Source organism: Colossoma macropomum, unplaced genomic scaffold (assembly GCF_904425465.1).
Source record: "Colossoma macropomum unplaced genomic scaffold, Colossoma_macropomum, whole genome shotgun sequence".
Taxonomy (NCBI): Eukaryota; Metazoa; Chordata; class Actinopteri; order Characiformes; family Serrasalmidae; genus Colossoma; species Colossoma macropomum.
The window spans coordinates 31,057,415-31,075,188 of NW_023494795.1; the positions used below are offsets into that span (position 1 = coordinate 31,057,415).

General features: G+C 40.0%; 1 protein-coding gene across 3 annotated transcripts in view; it reads right to left on the reverse strand.

The window, feature by feature from the left end:
* The window catches only part of LOC118815809 (filamin-A-interacting protein 1), a 58,281-nt gene that overhangs the window by 7,409 nt on the left and 33,098 nt on the right, over positions 1 to 17,774 (reverse strand). Inside the window, exons 1-3 of one of the 3 annotated variants that reach the window (XM_036582179.1) lie at positions 7,387 to 7,496; positions 3,104 to 5,888; positions 167 to 886 (exon numbers count right to left, since the gene is read on the reverse strand). In XM_036582179.1, coding sequence (XP_036438072.1) covers positions 689 to 886; positions 3,104 to 5,773 — 2,868 coding nt within the window. In that variant the 5' untranslated portion in view covers positions 5,774 to 5,888; positions 7,387 to 7,496 and the 3' untranslated portion in view covers positions 167 to 688. Of the gene's footprint in view, positions 1 to 166; positions 887 to 3,103; positions 5,889 to 7,386; positions 7,497 to 17,774 lie in introns of those variants that run through there. The other 2 variants (XM_036582178.1, XM_036582177.1) reach the window with 2 other exon arrangements.

The following is a 17,774-nucleotide window of genomic DNA, read 5'->3' on the forward strand; positions in this document are numbered from 1 at the left end:
AGCTTATTTCATCTTAGGTTAGCTTAAATTAGCTTAATTCCCACTAGTTTTTAATTAATAAAGTAGCAATAAGCAGCCTGTTAACTACCAGCTACTGGACTGTTAAGGCTTAAAAAGCCACTATAAAGTCATTATGATGCCCCCCACGCTGAAGTGTTACCATATTGACAGCTGTATTGACAAATCTTCTAATAGTCTGACATGAAAATGGTGTGAGACCCGAAGAAAAAAGAGGCAAAGTAGCAAAATTCAGGGTTGAAAAAGCCAAAATGATTTATTTACTCTTGATGTGATGAAATCAAAGAAAACGTATTATATTAATTTTTTTTTCCTGGAAACCTCCACAAGCAACTCTCATATCAAACAGAACATGAGTGAAATGATAAATGAAAACAGCTTCAGAAGAAAACCCAGCTAAGGGGTTAGTAACATTGTGCTGTAGTAGAGAAGAAAGATGACGCATTCAAGCCAACCATGACATGCAGAGAAGTGTCATACGGTCTGTATATACACTGGAGGGTCTTTTGAGACCACATATTTACAACAGGTTCACATTTGTATTTATCATAAACAGTGGAGAGGATGGTGTCTGGCTTCCTTTCTTTTGCATTTGTGCCTTCTATGATAGTCAGTAGTGCTTAGGTTAATTCTATGGCCTTCTTAGCAGCTATCAGAAAGTGCTGGGCCCTCAGCACTTGCCAGCTGTGGTGGATATTGAGCTGAACACTGCAGACTTCCTCAGTTCAATTTTCATTGACTGGCTCTCAGAGCGAGTCTCTATCCTGGATACTGTGGCAAGGCCCAAAACTGCTTTGCCTGTTTTCATACCTTTTGACATAGGGATTCGCGTGGCTGCCGACCTAGATGACTGCACATCCGTCCCGGACTGGTGGCAGGAAAACAGGGAAAAGGAAGAGAGAGATATTGTTGAATAGGAGATGAGAGTATTTGTCTAGATTGGTCAGACACAAACAGCTACTGCTGCAATTCACAGAGTACTTTTTATAGAATTAAATCAATATTTGAACCTCATTAGAGGGGAATTCTACAGATTTTTCAAAATGTCTGCATAATTAAATAGTTAAAATGTAAAGAAAGTCATTCCGAGTGGTTTGATATGAAATGCATAATTCTAAAGAAACTTAAGAGTTAGAATCGTTCACAGTGGTGGTGACAGGAACCAGACATCTCAAGAGTTTAATGCCTCTAAAAGCTTCCTCAAAGCAAGTTATAACATAAAATGGTAACAAAAACATTGCATTAAGCATGAGACTTTGCTTTCTAATAGTTTTGAGATAAGATTTTGGCCTTTCGTACTCTGTCTTCATGGTGGAGGGGTATGCAGGTCGTTATAAGGCAAAACAGTCCCCAAAAAACCTTTTTTTTTTTTACCACTTTCACCATCATCACCATTACATATAAAGCATGTGTAGGTTCACTGGTGGTTTTGGATAGTAAATAAAATGGCTATATTTGTGTTGTAGACATTGTGACCCCTGGTTTCTATCACCACCACTGTAAAGAAATCTGAATCGGAAAGTTTTTCTTCAATGAACCATTTCATATCAAACCACACTGAATGACTTTGTTTACATCTCAACAATTGATATGCTGAAATATTGAAAAATCAGCTGAATTCCCCTGGAAGGCAAGCCCTTTCATTGTGGATGTAATGTCCCCCTCCCCTTTGCAGAACTATTTGCTGCTTTTATTTGTGTACAAATTCCCATTTTCTGCCATAGTTCTGTAAAATTCTGGAAAGGGATGGCCATCCACCTTATCAGTGACAGTATTAGATTTGCCATACTCTAATATTTCAAGCGAGCGGGAGTTGTTCAATGCTCTTATTTAATAATTACATTTAAAATTTTCAAAAAGTGGTTCTTACATATAAATATGATCTGATATATGATATGTTTGCAACCTATGTCATGCATCTCCAAAAGAGAAATGTACAAACCCCGTTTCACCTAAAGGGACACCTCTCAGTTAGCTACTGTGATTGTTTTAGTAGAGGGTCTTGTAGTGCCAGAATATGCATGCTAGCTCACTTCTGGTCAGGAGCTTTTGCAAAGTGCTGGTCAAACAGTTCAGGGCAATTTCATAACAAGTTAAACATGAGGGGCTTGGTCAGTTGGTGCCAGGTGAAACTATCTCAAGAGGCCAAGATGACCTCTTTCAGGTGGGCTTGGCATAATGGCTCATTCCAGTGTTAGTTAAATGGGAATGCCACCAATTTTTTTTGCATAATTCAATCGTTGAGATGTAAGCAAATTCATGAAGAGTGGTTTGGTGTGAAATGGTTCATTGTACAGAAACATACTGACTCAGATTTCTTTACTGTGGTGGTGATAGGAACCACATATACCCTGCATGTACCTTTTCCAAAAAAACATAAGTATCTCCAAAATGGTCACTTTAGAGGAGAAAAAGACCCATTATTTTCCTTTTAATACAAGTCAATGTAGCGAGAAGTCATTTTGACCATTTTTATTGGTCCATTCATCATGAAATTTTGACACAAGGAAAAAGCCAGCTGCAGTGCTCAAATAATGCAGAGAATTGAATAAAATGAAGGTACATTTTGTTTTGAGTAATGATAACATGCTTTATGCCAAAACCTTCTCAAAAATATCATCAAACAACGTCTCATGCATCAGACAGTATGTTCATAACCATTTCACATAAAGGAGTTTTTAGGACATTAAACTCTTTGGACGTTTGGTTCCTATCACTACCACTGTGAACAATTCTGAATTTTGGTAAGTTTCTCTAAAACAAAGCATTTCACATCAAACCACTCTGAATAACTTCCATCTTAACAATTTATTATGCAGAAATGTTGAACAATTGGTGGAATCCCCCCTTAATGGTCATTTGTTAGGAAATAAATTTGACTGATCTATACCTGGGCAGAGAACTATCTAGGGAGCAGACGCCCCCTGATATCATTTTGAAACATTTCAGAAGCAACTGTAATGTAGAAGATTACACATGATTATGTTGTTTAGGGTCACAGATTCACACAGTCCTATTAACTGCTAAACAGCTAAGCAAACAAGGGCATCTACAGATAAATTTTACGAAAGTTAAAGCCACTCACCACAGACTGGGTAGGTCTGGAGGGAGCCGAAGTTATTGGGGTAATGGTGATGCTGCTGGTCATTTTGCCAGAGACAGTTTTCCCTGCAGATGTGGAGGTTTGTCGAGGTGAGCGCAGGACAGTCCCGGTAGATGTCTCCTTGCTCTCTGCGGTCACACTAAGAGGCCTTACTGTGAGCGTGTGTGGACTGCTGCCAGCATCCTGAGTCCTCTTGAACTGCGAACCCAAGTGAATGTGTATTTTGTTATCCTCTGTCGTTATGATGTTGGCGTTGGAGTTAAATTTGCGGATTGGTTTCGGCACCGCCTGCTTTTCTGGGGTCACCTTAAACACGGCTCGGCCCATGGTCATCTCGTGAGGCTCTGGAGAGACAGACGCCTGGGCCACAGGGGTTGTGCTGACCGTAATGACTGAGACAGGGGAGATTGGGCGGTCAGAGTAAGAGCCATTGCTTCCATCTGGGGACTTAGCTCTGGAAATGGTAGTAATGGTCACTGGAGACTTGGTCCTCTCCGGTCCATCACATGCACTCTTCGGTGATACCGTGGTAGGCTTGGGAACTATAGTGATCCGAGGCTTCTGTAAACCCAAAGTGGGGATGATGGTAGTGCTTGAGAAGAAGTCCTCAGCACGAGGACTAGTGATCTCCAATGTTGCAGTGCTGTTTTGGTGATCTGGAGTCACTCTGATATGCAACGGCTGCCCTGGTTTCTGAGGCATGGTCAACTCAGGTGATGCATCTCCATTAATCTTATGGGTTCCCTTGTCTGAGCCATCCTGTGCATCAATAATCCCGTCCTTCTTCTTCATCCAGGGTATCCATGATTTTCTCATACTTAGCTCTGTTGCTGCAGGTGGATAACGTTCCAGCACTGCTGGTTTTTTGAGGCCTTTCTGTCTCAAATTGCTCATGACATGATTTTCTTCCAGAACCGATTTCCTTATGAATACTGCCGGAGTGTCCTCTTCAACAACTTCGCTACTTTCTGCGTCTGTCTGCACAGCCGTTGAGGTAAGGGGAACATCCACCATCCTCCTTCCATTCATGCTAGGTCGCAGTGCCCGACTGTAGCGCTTAGTGACCTCTAACTCCTTGGTGAGGTTTAGGATCTGTTGGCTCATACTTCTCTTCCTGTCCTCTTCTTCAATTAACCTCTGCTGGAGAATGGTGTAGTCAACCTGAAGCTGAGATAACTGGTCCTCCTTGTTCATTAGTTCATGAATCTTCTCCTTGAGGGCCAAGACATCTGCCTGCAAATCTCTGGTTCTGGCTTCCTCCATCTTGCACCTCAATCTTAGCTCAGCTTCTTGGCTCACAGCCTCCCCTTTTTCTATTGCTTTGTTTCTGGCAATCTGCATCTTCATTTCCTCCAAGAGCTGCGAAAGCGCGTTGGCCTTGTCCTGCTCTGTTCTGAATTTCTTTTCAAGCAAGTCATACTCATCCTCAGTCTTCATTAAATCGCCTTCCACAACTTCAAGCTGCTTCAGACGATTCTTCAGCCTCTCAATTTCATCTGTTAACTCCTTTACCTTGTTGTCCTCTTCAGAATAACTTGCCTTGTCAACATCAACCCTACTTCTCAAGGATTTTCTCTCAGTTTCCTCCAAACAATCCATTCTTTTCTGCATTAGGCTGACCTTTGCACTGAGATCCTTTCGCTTCTCCTCTTCACTTACAAGTCTGGCCTTTAGGTCTTCTTTCTCCTTTGTGAGAGCAGACACTTTCATTTCCATCTCTGACTTGAGTTTCAAGAGCTTTTTGCTCTCTTCGATCAGTTTCTCCGTGACTTCCATGACCTTGCATTGCTCAGCCTTGAACCTCCTGCTCATGTCTTCACTTTTTTGCTCTTCTTGTTTAATTCTCTCTGCCATGTTCTTCCTCTCATCTACTAGTATTACAGTAAATGACTTCAGTTTTGTCAAATCATCCTTCAAGCTTACTTCAGCCTTTTCCAGCCTTGACTCTGCGCACTCAAGCTCTTTAACACGATTTTTAACTGTGTCAAGCTCCCTGGCTAAGTTCTTTGTCAAATTCTTCTCTCGCTCCAGGTTTGTGTGAAGTAGGGCACACTCTGACTTGCTCACATTAAAAGCTCCCTCAAGTTTCTCCAGGTCCACCATCCTTTTCTGCAACTTTTCAATTTCAATTTTCAGTTCACGGCCGTGGTTCTCCTCATCTTGCAGCTTCCTCCTCAGTTCCTTACACTGTGCCTCTGCTTTTGTGATCTCTTCATCCTTCCCCTCCATCTCGAGCACTCTCTTACGCAGGTTCTCCAGCTCAGCCATGAGACTTGAGTTTCCACATTCTCCCCTGCTGATTTTGTCCCTCAGCTCCTGAAGATCCTCCTCAGATTTCTGCAGCACCTTATTGCTCTCCTCAAGCTCCTCAATTCTCCGTGACAGACTTGCCAGCTTCATGCGTAACTGCCGGCTCTGCGCTTCCTGACTGGATAACTTTGCTGTCATCTCTTCGTGCTCCAGCGCAAACTTTGCAGCCTTTTGCTCTAACTCCACCTCCAACTTCTGAATCCTCTGACTCTCCTCTTTGGATTTGTTGGAGACACTCTCAAGATGTTGCTCTCGCTCCTGCAGCTTTTTGTTGAGGTCCAGGATCTTCTGGCTTTGCTGATCGATCTGGTCAATATGGAGCTGTCTCTCGTCCACCAGCATCAGTGCAAAGGACTTAAGCTTCACCAGCTCTTCTCTTACCTTTTCCAGCCGTCGGCTGTGGTCCTTGTCTTTACGGGCCTGGTACGCCTTCTCCTGCTCCAGCAGTCTTTTTAGTCTGGCAGAAACACAGGAGAAAATAGAAAATTGGATTAAACTGTCAGCGAATTCTCCTTCAGAAAGGCAGTGCTGCAAAAGAAAAGGACTCTCTGTAATCGTAAAGCAGTTTATAGAGATTGCAGACAGGAGGGTCAAGGCTACGAACATGACATCAGCCACATACACAGCTGACACGCCCCAAGTAAAACTTTAACTAACATCAAAGTCATTCATAGATTTCTGATCAGGGCAAAAAGAACACAATATCATCCACAGAAACAAGTCTTTACCACAAGCTTTTGCTTCAAACATTTACCCGGAAAAATGAATCAGCATAGAGTACTTTGGAAAAGTCAGAGACCTTCATTTAATTTCCAGTTAAGATGGCCATTAAGTATGAGTTATTAATTTTTCATTGTCAAGAAAAAGCAGTATATTAAACAAAAAATAACTATAATAATATAATAATATATATATGCAACATGCAGTATGACCACCCTTTTTTTTATTACAGCTTCCATTCTTTTCAACAGACTCATCTGCAGCCACACCTCCAGTTACACAACCTTTCAGACCCATAGCGCTGAGTCATCTTCTTCTTACAGTGGAAGGATGGACAGAAACACCTATGGATGTTTTCAGATCTGAAGCAGCTTGATTTTCTCCTTTCTCTCAAAGAAGAAAGCTTTAGGTGCTGTTTATTTGATGGGGACAGTTTTGGTGTCTACCAGGTCTTGCACAGTTGTAAGGAGTCTCATTTTCTCTGTCGCTTTTAATAATTTTTGACCTTTAGTTTTGGAAACTCCTGTTTTTTCACATATTTTTATTTGACTGTCCTCTTCTCTGTGCAAGTGGACTATCTCAGAAATATCTCCAAAAATACAGATAATTTGTACTTAATGAGACTTATTGGCATGTTTGACTGGAAATGAAATAAATGAAGGTTTCTCACTTTTGTACAGCACTATATGGCGTGTCTATGAAAATCCACAAAAATAGTGATGGGATACAAAGCAGAGAAGCAGAAAAGGGGAAAAAAGCTTGATATCAGAGAACAAGAGAGGGAGGGTCAGTGCTGATTCTAAGCCCTCATGTGATTGTCTCTGACAAGATTACTGTGCCTCACATGCTTGTATGATCACTGAACTGCAGGACCGTATGAGGAACCAGGCACAAAAGACCAAAATACTCCAAAAAGGATCCTTAAACACTTACTCCTATGTGTGTTCTGCTGTCAAGAGCAACTAAAAACTGACCATCTGTGATGCTGGTAAATGTTTACCCTGCCTCAACTCTGCAGGAGACTTGTGCGTCACAAGTGAACCAGAGCACATTAGAGTTCAAAGAGAAACTTGGTGGAAAAGTCGACTTTTTGAAAGAAGAATGTCTTCTCTGTCAATTACTGTGAACTGCAGATTTTACAAATGACCCCAAACCACAAACAAAGCTGAATCCAGCCTGTACACTGTTGCTTGCACACAAACATCCCTCATTTTCTAAACAGTGTTCAAACTCACCCTCTAGCTGGGAAGTATTCCAGGTGGGTCCATGCCTAGCTTGTTTTGGACTACGACTGTAGCTGTGTAGCTGTGAGCTGCTAAGATTTCCGTGGGGTCGGACAAGGGCCCCTGCTCCCTGCTGAATTGGCCATCACATTCCAAGCATGTCATGAGTGCACAATGAAAGGTGAATGCTGTGCAAAAAGGCATTGCTCCACTCACTGGTGATATCATCCTCCCATATAAGGCACAGGATTGTTCTGCCCTTCTTTGGGCAGGGGAGGAGGGGCCTGAGCCAACGGGGCACGGCTTATTTCCCCACAAGTCTTTCCTCGCTCTCTTTTCACTGTTTGCACAGAGCCAAGTCAGGATGTTGTTTTAGGAAATGGACAGAAAAACAAGCGGTCAAAGTACCAAACTGCTTAAAGATCTTGCTGTCCATGCCACACGAGCAGGGGGTCCAGCATGACCCAAATATTTTCCTCCTCTCTTGCAACCGAGTGTTCCCATGGAAACCGGACAACAATGCAAAAGAAAAAGTTTTGTTTTGTTGGGGAACAATGCCAGAGCTGCTCTTTGGCTGGCTCAACCCCTGTCTCCCAGAAATGCCATGGGAAAGATCTTTTCTGAAATGACTGGAATATGAATGAAAAAGTAGCATAAAAACAAACATGGAGTTTAGGCTTTAAAGTTGGATGTTTTAAAAATGTCTCCATAATTCAATGGTTACGATGTAAACAGACATTCAGAGCAGTCTGATGTGAAAAAAAAAAACAAGAAACAGAGTCAGAACTGTTCACAGTGGTGGTGATAGGAACCAGACGTCTGAAGATTTTAATGCCTTTTCAATTTTAATGTCCACTGGTGGTTTTGGATAGTAAATAAAATGGAAAATGGCCGTATTTGTGTTGTTGTCATGGCAACCCCTGGTTTCTGTCACCACCACTGTAAAGGAATCTAAGTCAGTAAGTTTCTCTACAGTGAACCATTTCACACCACACCACTCTGAATGACTTTGTTTACATCTAATTGGGATATTTGAAAATTTGAACCATATGATTCCCTAAATGTCCAAAAAGTCTGAAACGATGACTGCCGCATTTCAGAGCAGTGTTAGTCTCAAACCATGTGAATACAAAAAGAATGATGTCACTTCTGATCTTAGCTGCAGACGTACAGGTTGACCTTTCCCTAATCTGCTGGAATGACCAGTGCAGTAGACATCCAAGCTATTTCGACTGAAGATACGGTTTGTCCTGCTGCTGAAGGGCATCTGAATACAGCACACATCTGAAGTTTCTGGCAATAGTGAATCCAGCTTAAATTTTAGTAAGTTTTAAAGGAATATGATCTGTGAGTTATCAAAACTTCAGCTAGATTAGGGGGTAGCTTCATATATAACGCTAGCTTTAGCTAGCATACGTGCTATCCAGTTCAACTGTTTCAAAATTGTTTCACCTCTTTCCTTTAAACACCACCTTTGCTCCATCAGACTACAGGTTTTTCTATAGTGAAAGGCTCGATATTCAAAGCTGTATTGAACCTGACGGTGTTATGAGCTGCAGGAGAACAGCATTACAGTAATGACTGTGCATGAACATAGCAAAACTGACAGGCACAATGCACATGTAAGGCTGGAAACGAAAGGCTTCCCTGATTAAATGCATTAATGTTGCTGCTCCTAATTTAATCTGTTTTTTTCTCAAGCTGAAATTTCAGTCATAAGTTTGAGTCGAGTCAGTTAAGGGTGACTCCGAGTCAAGTCATGTGTCAGTCAACATGTAACTCGAGCGTGACTTGAGGCCCCATTACTGCCAGTTATGCTCTTTGTAATATGTACTGTTTAAAGATGGTTCTTCAAGGGTTTTTTTAATAAAGAAAATGTTTCTATAAAGACCGATGCACTCTCAAAGAACCCTTTGCATGATTAAAACGTTCTTTGCATTGTGAAAGCGTTCTTCAGATTGATGGAGAATGTGCTATAGGTGGTTCTATATAGAACCTTTTTGAAAAGGACTCCATATAGCGCCAAAAAGGATTCTTCTGTTGGTACAATGTCAAGCCTGTAACAATAGAAGAACCCTTTTTGGTGTTATATAGAACCCTTTTTAAAAAGGTTCTAAATAGAACCATACACAACACATTATGCATCAATCTAAAGAACGCATTCACAATGTAAAAAAACATTTAAACATTCAGAGGGTTCTTTGGATGTTTATTGTTCCATACAAAACCAATTACTTTGCTGAAGAACCCTTTAAGAACCACCATTTTTAAGTGTGTGCAATTGGTCAGTACTGATGGTATCCAATTTGCTCAGAAAAGCTTAATGTGATATAATTCATCACAATATGTATAAAGTAGCATATTGTCACTGTTCAAAGAAAAACGTGCCTCCATTTTTGCCAATTTTTTTTCTCTCCATCGTTTCGCCTTCTGTTCTTCACGTTTTTGGAAATTTCATGATGATTTCATGAAAATGAAAATTTCATGAATCACTTGGAATAAAACGTCTTTTCATTAACTTACATTACGTAGTATTAGACAGGGATGCACAATGATGTCAGAATCATTCAGTTATCCGAAGATAATTGCTGTAAAAAAATGATCCGTGTCAGATGTTTAGATTTGATCAATACTTCAAACCGATATTTGATGATGTATTATTGTACTGTGGAAGAGCGATGAGGGCAACTGCCCTAAGATCCCTACATTTCATTCATTTTACTACATTTAAGACCCTACTGAAATAAATGTTATATTTCTCTGTAATGTACATGAGAAATATCAGATATTGACATCTTCCCACAATTACCATATCGATACACCTCTGTAGTGTTAAATGTCTATTCTGAGTTGTTCACATCCATAATGTCAAAAAGGCAAGAGCGCCTGGTGCTGATGGAGTACAGCTCTAGAGAATTAACTCACCCGCATGCAAACTTCACCTCCAAACTTCAGTTTCACTTTTTAGATAAACAAACGAATGGGAGATCAAACTGCAGCTAATAAAATAAGCTAATGTTCAGAGACAGAAGCAGCGAGCGCAGTTAGAGCTCCTCTGATGGAAGTGCCAGCACAATAGATTTTATTGTTTTGAGGGGCATTTCCCTTAGTACCCTGCTGACCAATCACAGGTGCTGCTCGGTGGGTATGAAGGTATGACATCACCTGGGATGAATTTCTGAGATGAGAGGATCAGAGAGGAATGTGCTCACACGTTGCTGAAAGACTTGCACTCAGGCTGAGCATGAGGATATGTGAAGAGGGGTCAGTGGTGCAAGCCTCGGCCAAATACTGATTACGGTTCAGCTGGTGTCTTTTTTTACTCAAAGCAAAATTCTCTGGTTTAAAAAGGTCAGAATTGCAAATAGCTCTTAGCTCTAATTATAAAGTTACTGAACAGTTGCACTAACAGTTTCACTAAGGACTGAACAGGTTCACCAACAGCAGACAAGGTGGAATAAATGCACATTTACAGTACATTTTGTCGCTGTTGTAAGAAAAACTTGTATCAACATGGTAACTATACAGCAGAAGGAAAAACATTCCTACCTTTAACGCATGTAAGTATGAGATTTTATTTAATTATCAGACCATTTCTACTGGTCTTGAAATGTTTACACAATGTAATGCCAGTGACAATTTATAAACCACTATTATTTGTAGGTTAAATATAATTCTATGCAAATTCACTTGAAGTTTGGTGAAAAATCTAATTTGTACAATTTCCCCTTGCTCCAGAAGTGGTTGATCAGCCGAGACATAACAGTGGTCCAAATTTTGTTTCTTTAGAAGTGTAGCGACGAGGATAAAATTTATAGCATTCAATACAATTCAATGGTTACCCAAACCGCCCAAACTGTTTCAGTGAAAATACACCACCAAAACTTCTCTCAACTCACTCAAAATGCATCCAGGACTTCATTAAGGTCATGCAGACTTGTCGATGTGGTTTCAGACACGGTGTGACTCACTGTGAACTATACAAAGGAAAAAAAAAACTGCAGACAGCCACTTTAGACAACAGGGTCTATATACACAAAGCACCTTAGGATGTAGGAGTGAGTATGTGTGACAACAACTGTCTTAAATACAGAGTAATCTGATCCATTATTAGTCTTGCTTTGTGAATATCAGCACTGGTGTGGTCTGAAACAGCTGCTTGTAGCAGTGGAGTTTTGCTAATTTTTATAGTTCACAGTATGTCATACTGTGCTCTAAACCACACTGGCAAGTCTGTGCCACCTTACTGAAGGCCTGGCTATGGTTGGAGCTGGTTGAGAGAGATTTTGGGGATGTATTTTTTCAGAAAAGATTTAGGCTTTTAGTCAACATTTGCCTCATAGCACCAGCTCTAAATTAAAAAATTAAAAATTAAAAAACATGCCTTGGCTGAACAACTACATCTGGGGTAAGTGGAACGTTGTGTAAATTTGTTTTTCTATTCCTTTAAAGGGGACATGCTGGCCAAAATGAAGAAATTAACCATTGCCTCTACTGTTCTGGACATGCCTGCTCTCCTCCTGCACTGGGGGCACAATAGTCCCGACAGTGAGTTTTTCAAGTGTGAAAACTTTGATGATGTATCCAGGAGGTGGGCATGGCTATGAGTCTGTTTGGGGTATAAATATGAAAACTGTAATTAAATGATATTTTGCTAGGATCAAAAACACAACTAAACATAATCATTCTTCACCCATAATTTGAAATCTGTTTCCAGTTAATAACAGTATGTTTTTGCTCCTTGTAGCCCACTAGCTATTAAAGTATTACCTCCAAACTCTAACATGTTTTTTAGTCAACATAACGTCTCGTGTGATTTAATTTAGTGTACCATTTTACAGGCATTTTCAACCCTCTGGGGTCTGAGGGCATTTTCTCGACTTTTGCATATCTTCTTAAATTCTCCTTTAAAGGTTCTTGCATATAACATGATACCCATGTTTTATACTAAAATGCTGCGTTATCTTCATTGCTACTTTCCAAAACCGCTGCAGCAACTTCACCAGCTGTAAACTCTGTGCACACCATTTCACGTGTTTCCTATGTGGAGTGAATGAAAAATGAAGGGTTTCCGGCATGATGGGTCAGTATTTCCTGAGTGTCCATTGGTCAGTTTCACACAAAATGTAGACGGACACACGAGTCCACCAGTTGCACACAGTGAGAAGCAGATATGTATCTCTGCCCCTCTTCATAGCCTCATAACTCCGGATGTCAGTCAGGTACAATCTCATGATAAAACAGAAAAGGCGACTTATCACAATGATAGAACAACATATATAGAAACATCGAAGTAGTTGTGTGGCCGAGTTTGTGGACCCCAGAGAGTTAATCAGTCTGTTGACAACATGCAACAAAGCACTTGGACTTACAGTAATCATACCAATCTCTGGTAATTTATTATGGCTGCTTCATAGCCATCGGCATGGTGGCACAGTAGGTAGCGCTGTCGCCTCACAGCAAGAAGGGCCAGGGTTCAGTTCCGTGGCTGGGCGATGAGGGTCTTTTCTGTGTGGAGTTTGCATGTTCTCCCTGTGTCTGCGTGGGTTTCCAAAGATATGCAGTCAGGCCAATTGGACACGAATTGCCCCTAGATGTGATTATGTGTGTGTGATTGTATATGTCTGTCTGTCTGCCCTGCAATGGGCTGGCGACCTGTCCAGGGTGTTTTCTGCCATCTGCCCAATGACTGCTGGGATAGGCTCCAGCACCAACCCCAGCTACTCAGGAGGATAAGCGGTTTAGAAAATAAAAAAAAGTTTTTTGGAACCTGCTATTATATTATATTAGGCCTACATACAGCCTGTGGAAATGAGTGGAATTAACTTGTTTTTCATTTTGTTGTTATCAGTTTAAGAACCTTATGTTGGGGTTGGAAACGGGTATGTTAAAATATTGGTCCTGCTTGGAGCGAACGGAATGATTTTTTATTTCTGTTTTTGAGCTCTGAACGCAGTGGGAACTTTTGAAAAACTACAAGTGCTTTGGGGCGGAAACTTAAGGCCAGCCTCAAGTTTCTTTTGCTTGTTTGTTTTCTAGCTAACGTTAGTAATAAGAAGCCAAACATAATGTCTCTATCTACATCAATGTTTATGCTAGCTATAGGGATTTCTTTATTGCCAGTGGGGATTTCCAGTGTTTGTATGATGAATTTGCATAATGCACGCTGGGTATTGTAGTGACCACCAAAAAAGGATATAAAATTGTGACTTCTGTCAAACCGATGAAGCAGAGGGATGAAATGCTGCCCTACAGAAATTGTATAAGATGACAATTAATATATTGAATGCTAGTTTTGAATGAGAATGCCCCTTTAAAGACACAGATTTGTTTTCAGTTTGTTTGTCTTCATGTTCTCCAGACAGTCAGCCTTAAAGGGGAAATTAGCAACTTTCTCCAGACAGCTGGCCTTAAAGGGTAATTAGTAAATTAGCATGAGGTCATGGACTGTCATCTTCAGGCCACGTCCGATAGACCGTGAAACCACAGGCTGCTCTGTTCATAGCAAGTATAAACAACACGTCTGAGTGAACGTACACAAACACTGAACATGCTGATTTGATATCATACAGTATGATGATACTGATCGCAGCGTGAGTTTACGTACAGCTCCTGGGCAGACGAGGGAAGCATTTTGAAGTTTTTATAGCACGTTAAAAGCAGCTGCATGCTTGCTCCTTTGGCTAGCAGGGTCCTCATGTCAACTCTCCATAAACATCTGAGGTGCCCTTCGTGTGAGTTCAGTGCCCTTTTAATGTGAGCAACAAAAATTTTATAACACAGGCGTGCGGTGGAAGCTTAATGTACTTTTCTGCCATTGCACTTTCCAAGAACTGCTGCACATATACTGGATAATTAGATTAAGCTGTAATAGTAAGTAACTTCAAACCTAAATGAACAAATGACTTTTTTTTGCAGGGCAGCTCTTCTGTCTTTTTGCTCTTTCAGTACATGAGCTCTGCACATCCTTAACCTCAGACATGCATCTTTTTTTGCAGCCAATTATTTTTTTGTCATATTTTTTATATACACACATATATATATATATTCATTTTGACACAATCATGGGGGAGTTTTGGAGTATAGAAGCCCATTCCCAGATAGAAGAGAAAAAAGTGCCTATGTGTGATTCTCTGTTTCGGGCAGCAATATGTCAAGATATTGACTTAATATCTTAAAATAACAACTTGTTTTCTCAAAATATTGACACTACTGAAATAATAATAATAATAATAATAATCACAATAATAACAACAACAACAACACCACTTAGGAAAGAAAGTCATTACTTCACAATAAGTCATTATTAAGAGATATTAAGTCATTATTCTGACAAATTAGGTCAATGTTTTGAGAAAACAAGTCATTATTTCACAAAACAAGTCAAAATCTGGTAAGTCATTATATCAAAAGTTTTTTGGTTTTTTTTTGTCAAAATTCTCACATACTGCTGCCAGACACAGAAGAGAACCAGTTGAGACTGGGCATCCATTGTGTAGAAAGAAGAGAATTTGGCTTTGAAGGAAAAACATTTCTTTTTTGGTTTTGTTTTTCTAAGGCGAGAAGTCCTTTCATCCTTTCCCAAAATATTATTTGCTGAGATTTTCATCACAAAGACACATAAAGACATGAAGTTGTTCACCGTAGTTCCTCTGATTAGCTAGCATTAGAATAATGCAATAGCTAAAGTGAGGTTGGCTAGAATTAAGGCCCAATCCCATTTCACCCCTCGCCCCTACCACTTAGCCCTTAGCCCTCCGTTTTGCGTGTTCACTCCTAGGGGTAGGGTGTTCCGATTTTTGTTAAGATAGAGGGACAGGATGAAGTGTTAGGGCTACATGGCCCTCCAAACTGAGTTCTTTTTCAGTGGCACACTCCAAACAGAGTGTTATGAGGAAAAAAGAAAAACAGACAAGATGGCTGCACAAGCAACCAAAGAAACACACAAATACGAGTAAAATTACGATTACAATCATTTTGATTCTGATAATTATTGTATTATCTTAGTTTAATGTCGTTTCAATGCATTATGGTTCTTTTCTGCATAACAAGCATAAAAATCGTTAGTAGTATGCTGATGTCTCAGTAGCTAGCCAGCTAAATTTGTGGTCCACCTTAAATGGTGCAGCAGTTACATTCTGGTGCCTCAGGTGTCAGAAACGCTGCATAATTTAAGGCGAAACGTAAAAATTCAAACAATAAGCTGCCGAATAGCTGACTTCAGCTATCACTGCAGACTGGCAGGGCTGCCTACAGAGCACTGCTTGTAGCCTGATAACGAAGTAATGTTCTTTGTTATTTGAGGGTCGACCCATTTCATAGCAGAAGATTTCAACCACCACCCCTTGTAGCTCAGTTCCAAGAGGCAAGGTGACACTCATAAACAAAGAGTAGGGGTTAAAATAAGAAATGGGATTGGGCCTTAGTGAAGCCATGTTGTTGAAGAGGCATAGTTAAAGGCACAGCGAATCTGGTGTATCATGTGCACTAATTATTTGCACTTTAAATGCACTTAAACAAATAAACACTAAAAAAAACATAAACATAATAATAATGATAATAGTAATGACAATAACGATAAAATGATATAATGATAACAATGAGGGTCTAAATTAATGCGTCTCAGACGGAGGTAGACGGTGGAAGGAAAGCATCCTGTTGTGAAAGCAGCGAGGTACTGTGTATTGTAGTGATGTACTGAGCTTTTGGGACCCTTGATTTTCCGCTAAGTGAGAATGCAGCTGTGCGTAGCAGCTTAGGCTCCCATATCACCACCGGCCCCCCAAACACACGCTCCATAAGCCTGATTGCCATCATCTACTGTACGGGTCTTATCAGATGGGCCCGGGACATTAACGGCACCCCTGTCCCGACTTGTTGAGCCTTTTTAAGAACTGGAAGGACGAAGCTTTGGGATGCTTCAGAGATCCCTCAGCCAAGCGAACAAACACAACTCTGTATTTCAGCCTCTGCTCTTAACCCTTAACAGACCTAGTGATATCACTGCAATAACAAAAGCATGATGTAATTTACATTTACATTTACATTTACAGCATTTAGCAGACGCTCTTATCCAGAGCGACTTACAAAAAGTGCTTTGTCTATCCAGAGAAAGTATCTTTGCTAGTTACCAATAGGTTAGAGAGAAAGCCAGTCCTGAGCTCAGATACTGCTAGAATCAGAAAGTCATTATTGACACCTAGAGATCTTACATTAAAGGTTAAGTATTTTTTGCCTTCTCCAGTAAAGTTTATAGTAAAGTAAAATGTTTTTCTTTGGACAGTGACCATAATATTAAAGATATTATTATTAAAACTTTGTGTTAAGTGGAGAAATTGTGTGGACAGTGCAGATTCTAAACTTTTAGTTGTGTTTGTTAAGCAGAACAAGAAATATTTCACATATATTTAGTGAAAAGGTATGTCAGACACTCTTATTTTACATAAATAAATAAACGTCTTTACATTTTTGCCACGATTATGTCATTATTTGAAAAAGTGCAGTTGTTACAGAATGTACACTGAATGTAAATACACTTCATTAAGTAACAATTTTATTGTTCACTCATTTATTGTGTAATTATTTTATTACTTTTAAATATTATAGCATCATAACAAATAACTCTAAACTTCCAAGGGTTAATATTTTGATGCAGCACTGATGTCATCTGAACTCTATGTGCCATCAAGTTCCAGCACCATAATCACCACATATGTGGTTTACGTATGTGAAAGTTTGTGCACCCCCGGTCAAATGACGTTTTGTTGATAATATGTTGACACATCCTCTACAAAAACCACACTGAAATATGGCATTTTCTGCTAATTTTAGTGCACAATTTCTATTTATTATTATTGGTTATTTTATTGCTGAATTTGACATATTGGGAAAAAAACACAATATAAAATGTACCATACCATTTGCACAGGCCATTTTATTTTTTGTTTTTTCTCAGTATGTTAAATTCAGCACATAAACTTACTGTATGCTTTACTTACTGTACATATTTTTCATGCTGCTGTACTTTGGCTTTGTTGTTGTTTTTGTAGTTTTATCATGCATTACTGTGAAAAAAGATCACCTTCAATTGCCTTAGTTTCCAGTCAAAACAGCCATTAAGTACAAATTGATCATTGTTTAGCATCAGGGAGAAAAGTAAAAACATATATTTAAAAGAAAATTACTCAAAGCCTCAGCAACTAATAAAAGTTCAGTCTTAGAAGTTGGTTAATGATGAGGTCTGGACTCTGGGGTGGTCAGTCCATTGTTCAGCTTCTTTGTTTGATGTGTCCGTCTCCTTTTCTCAGTGAGGCTTCTTGACAACAACACATCCTTTCAGACCCATAGCGCTGAGTCATCTTCTCACAGTGGAAGGATGGACAGAAACACCTGTAGATGTT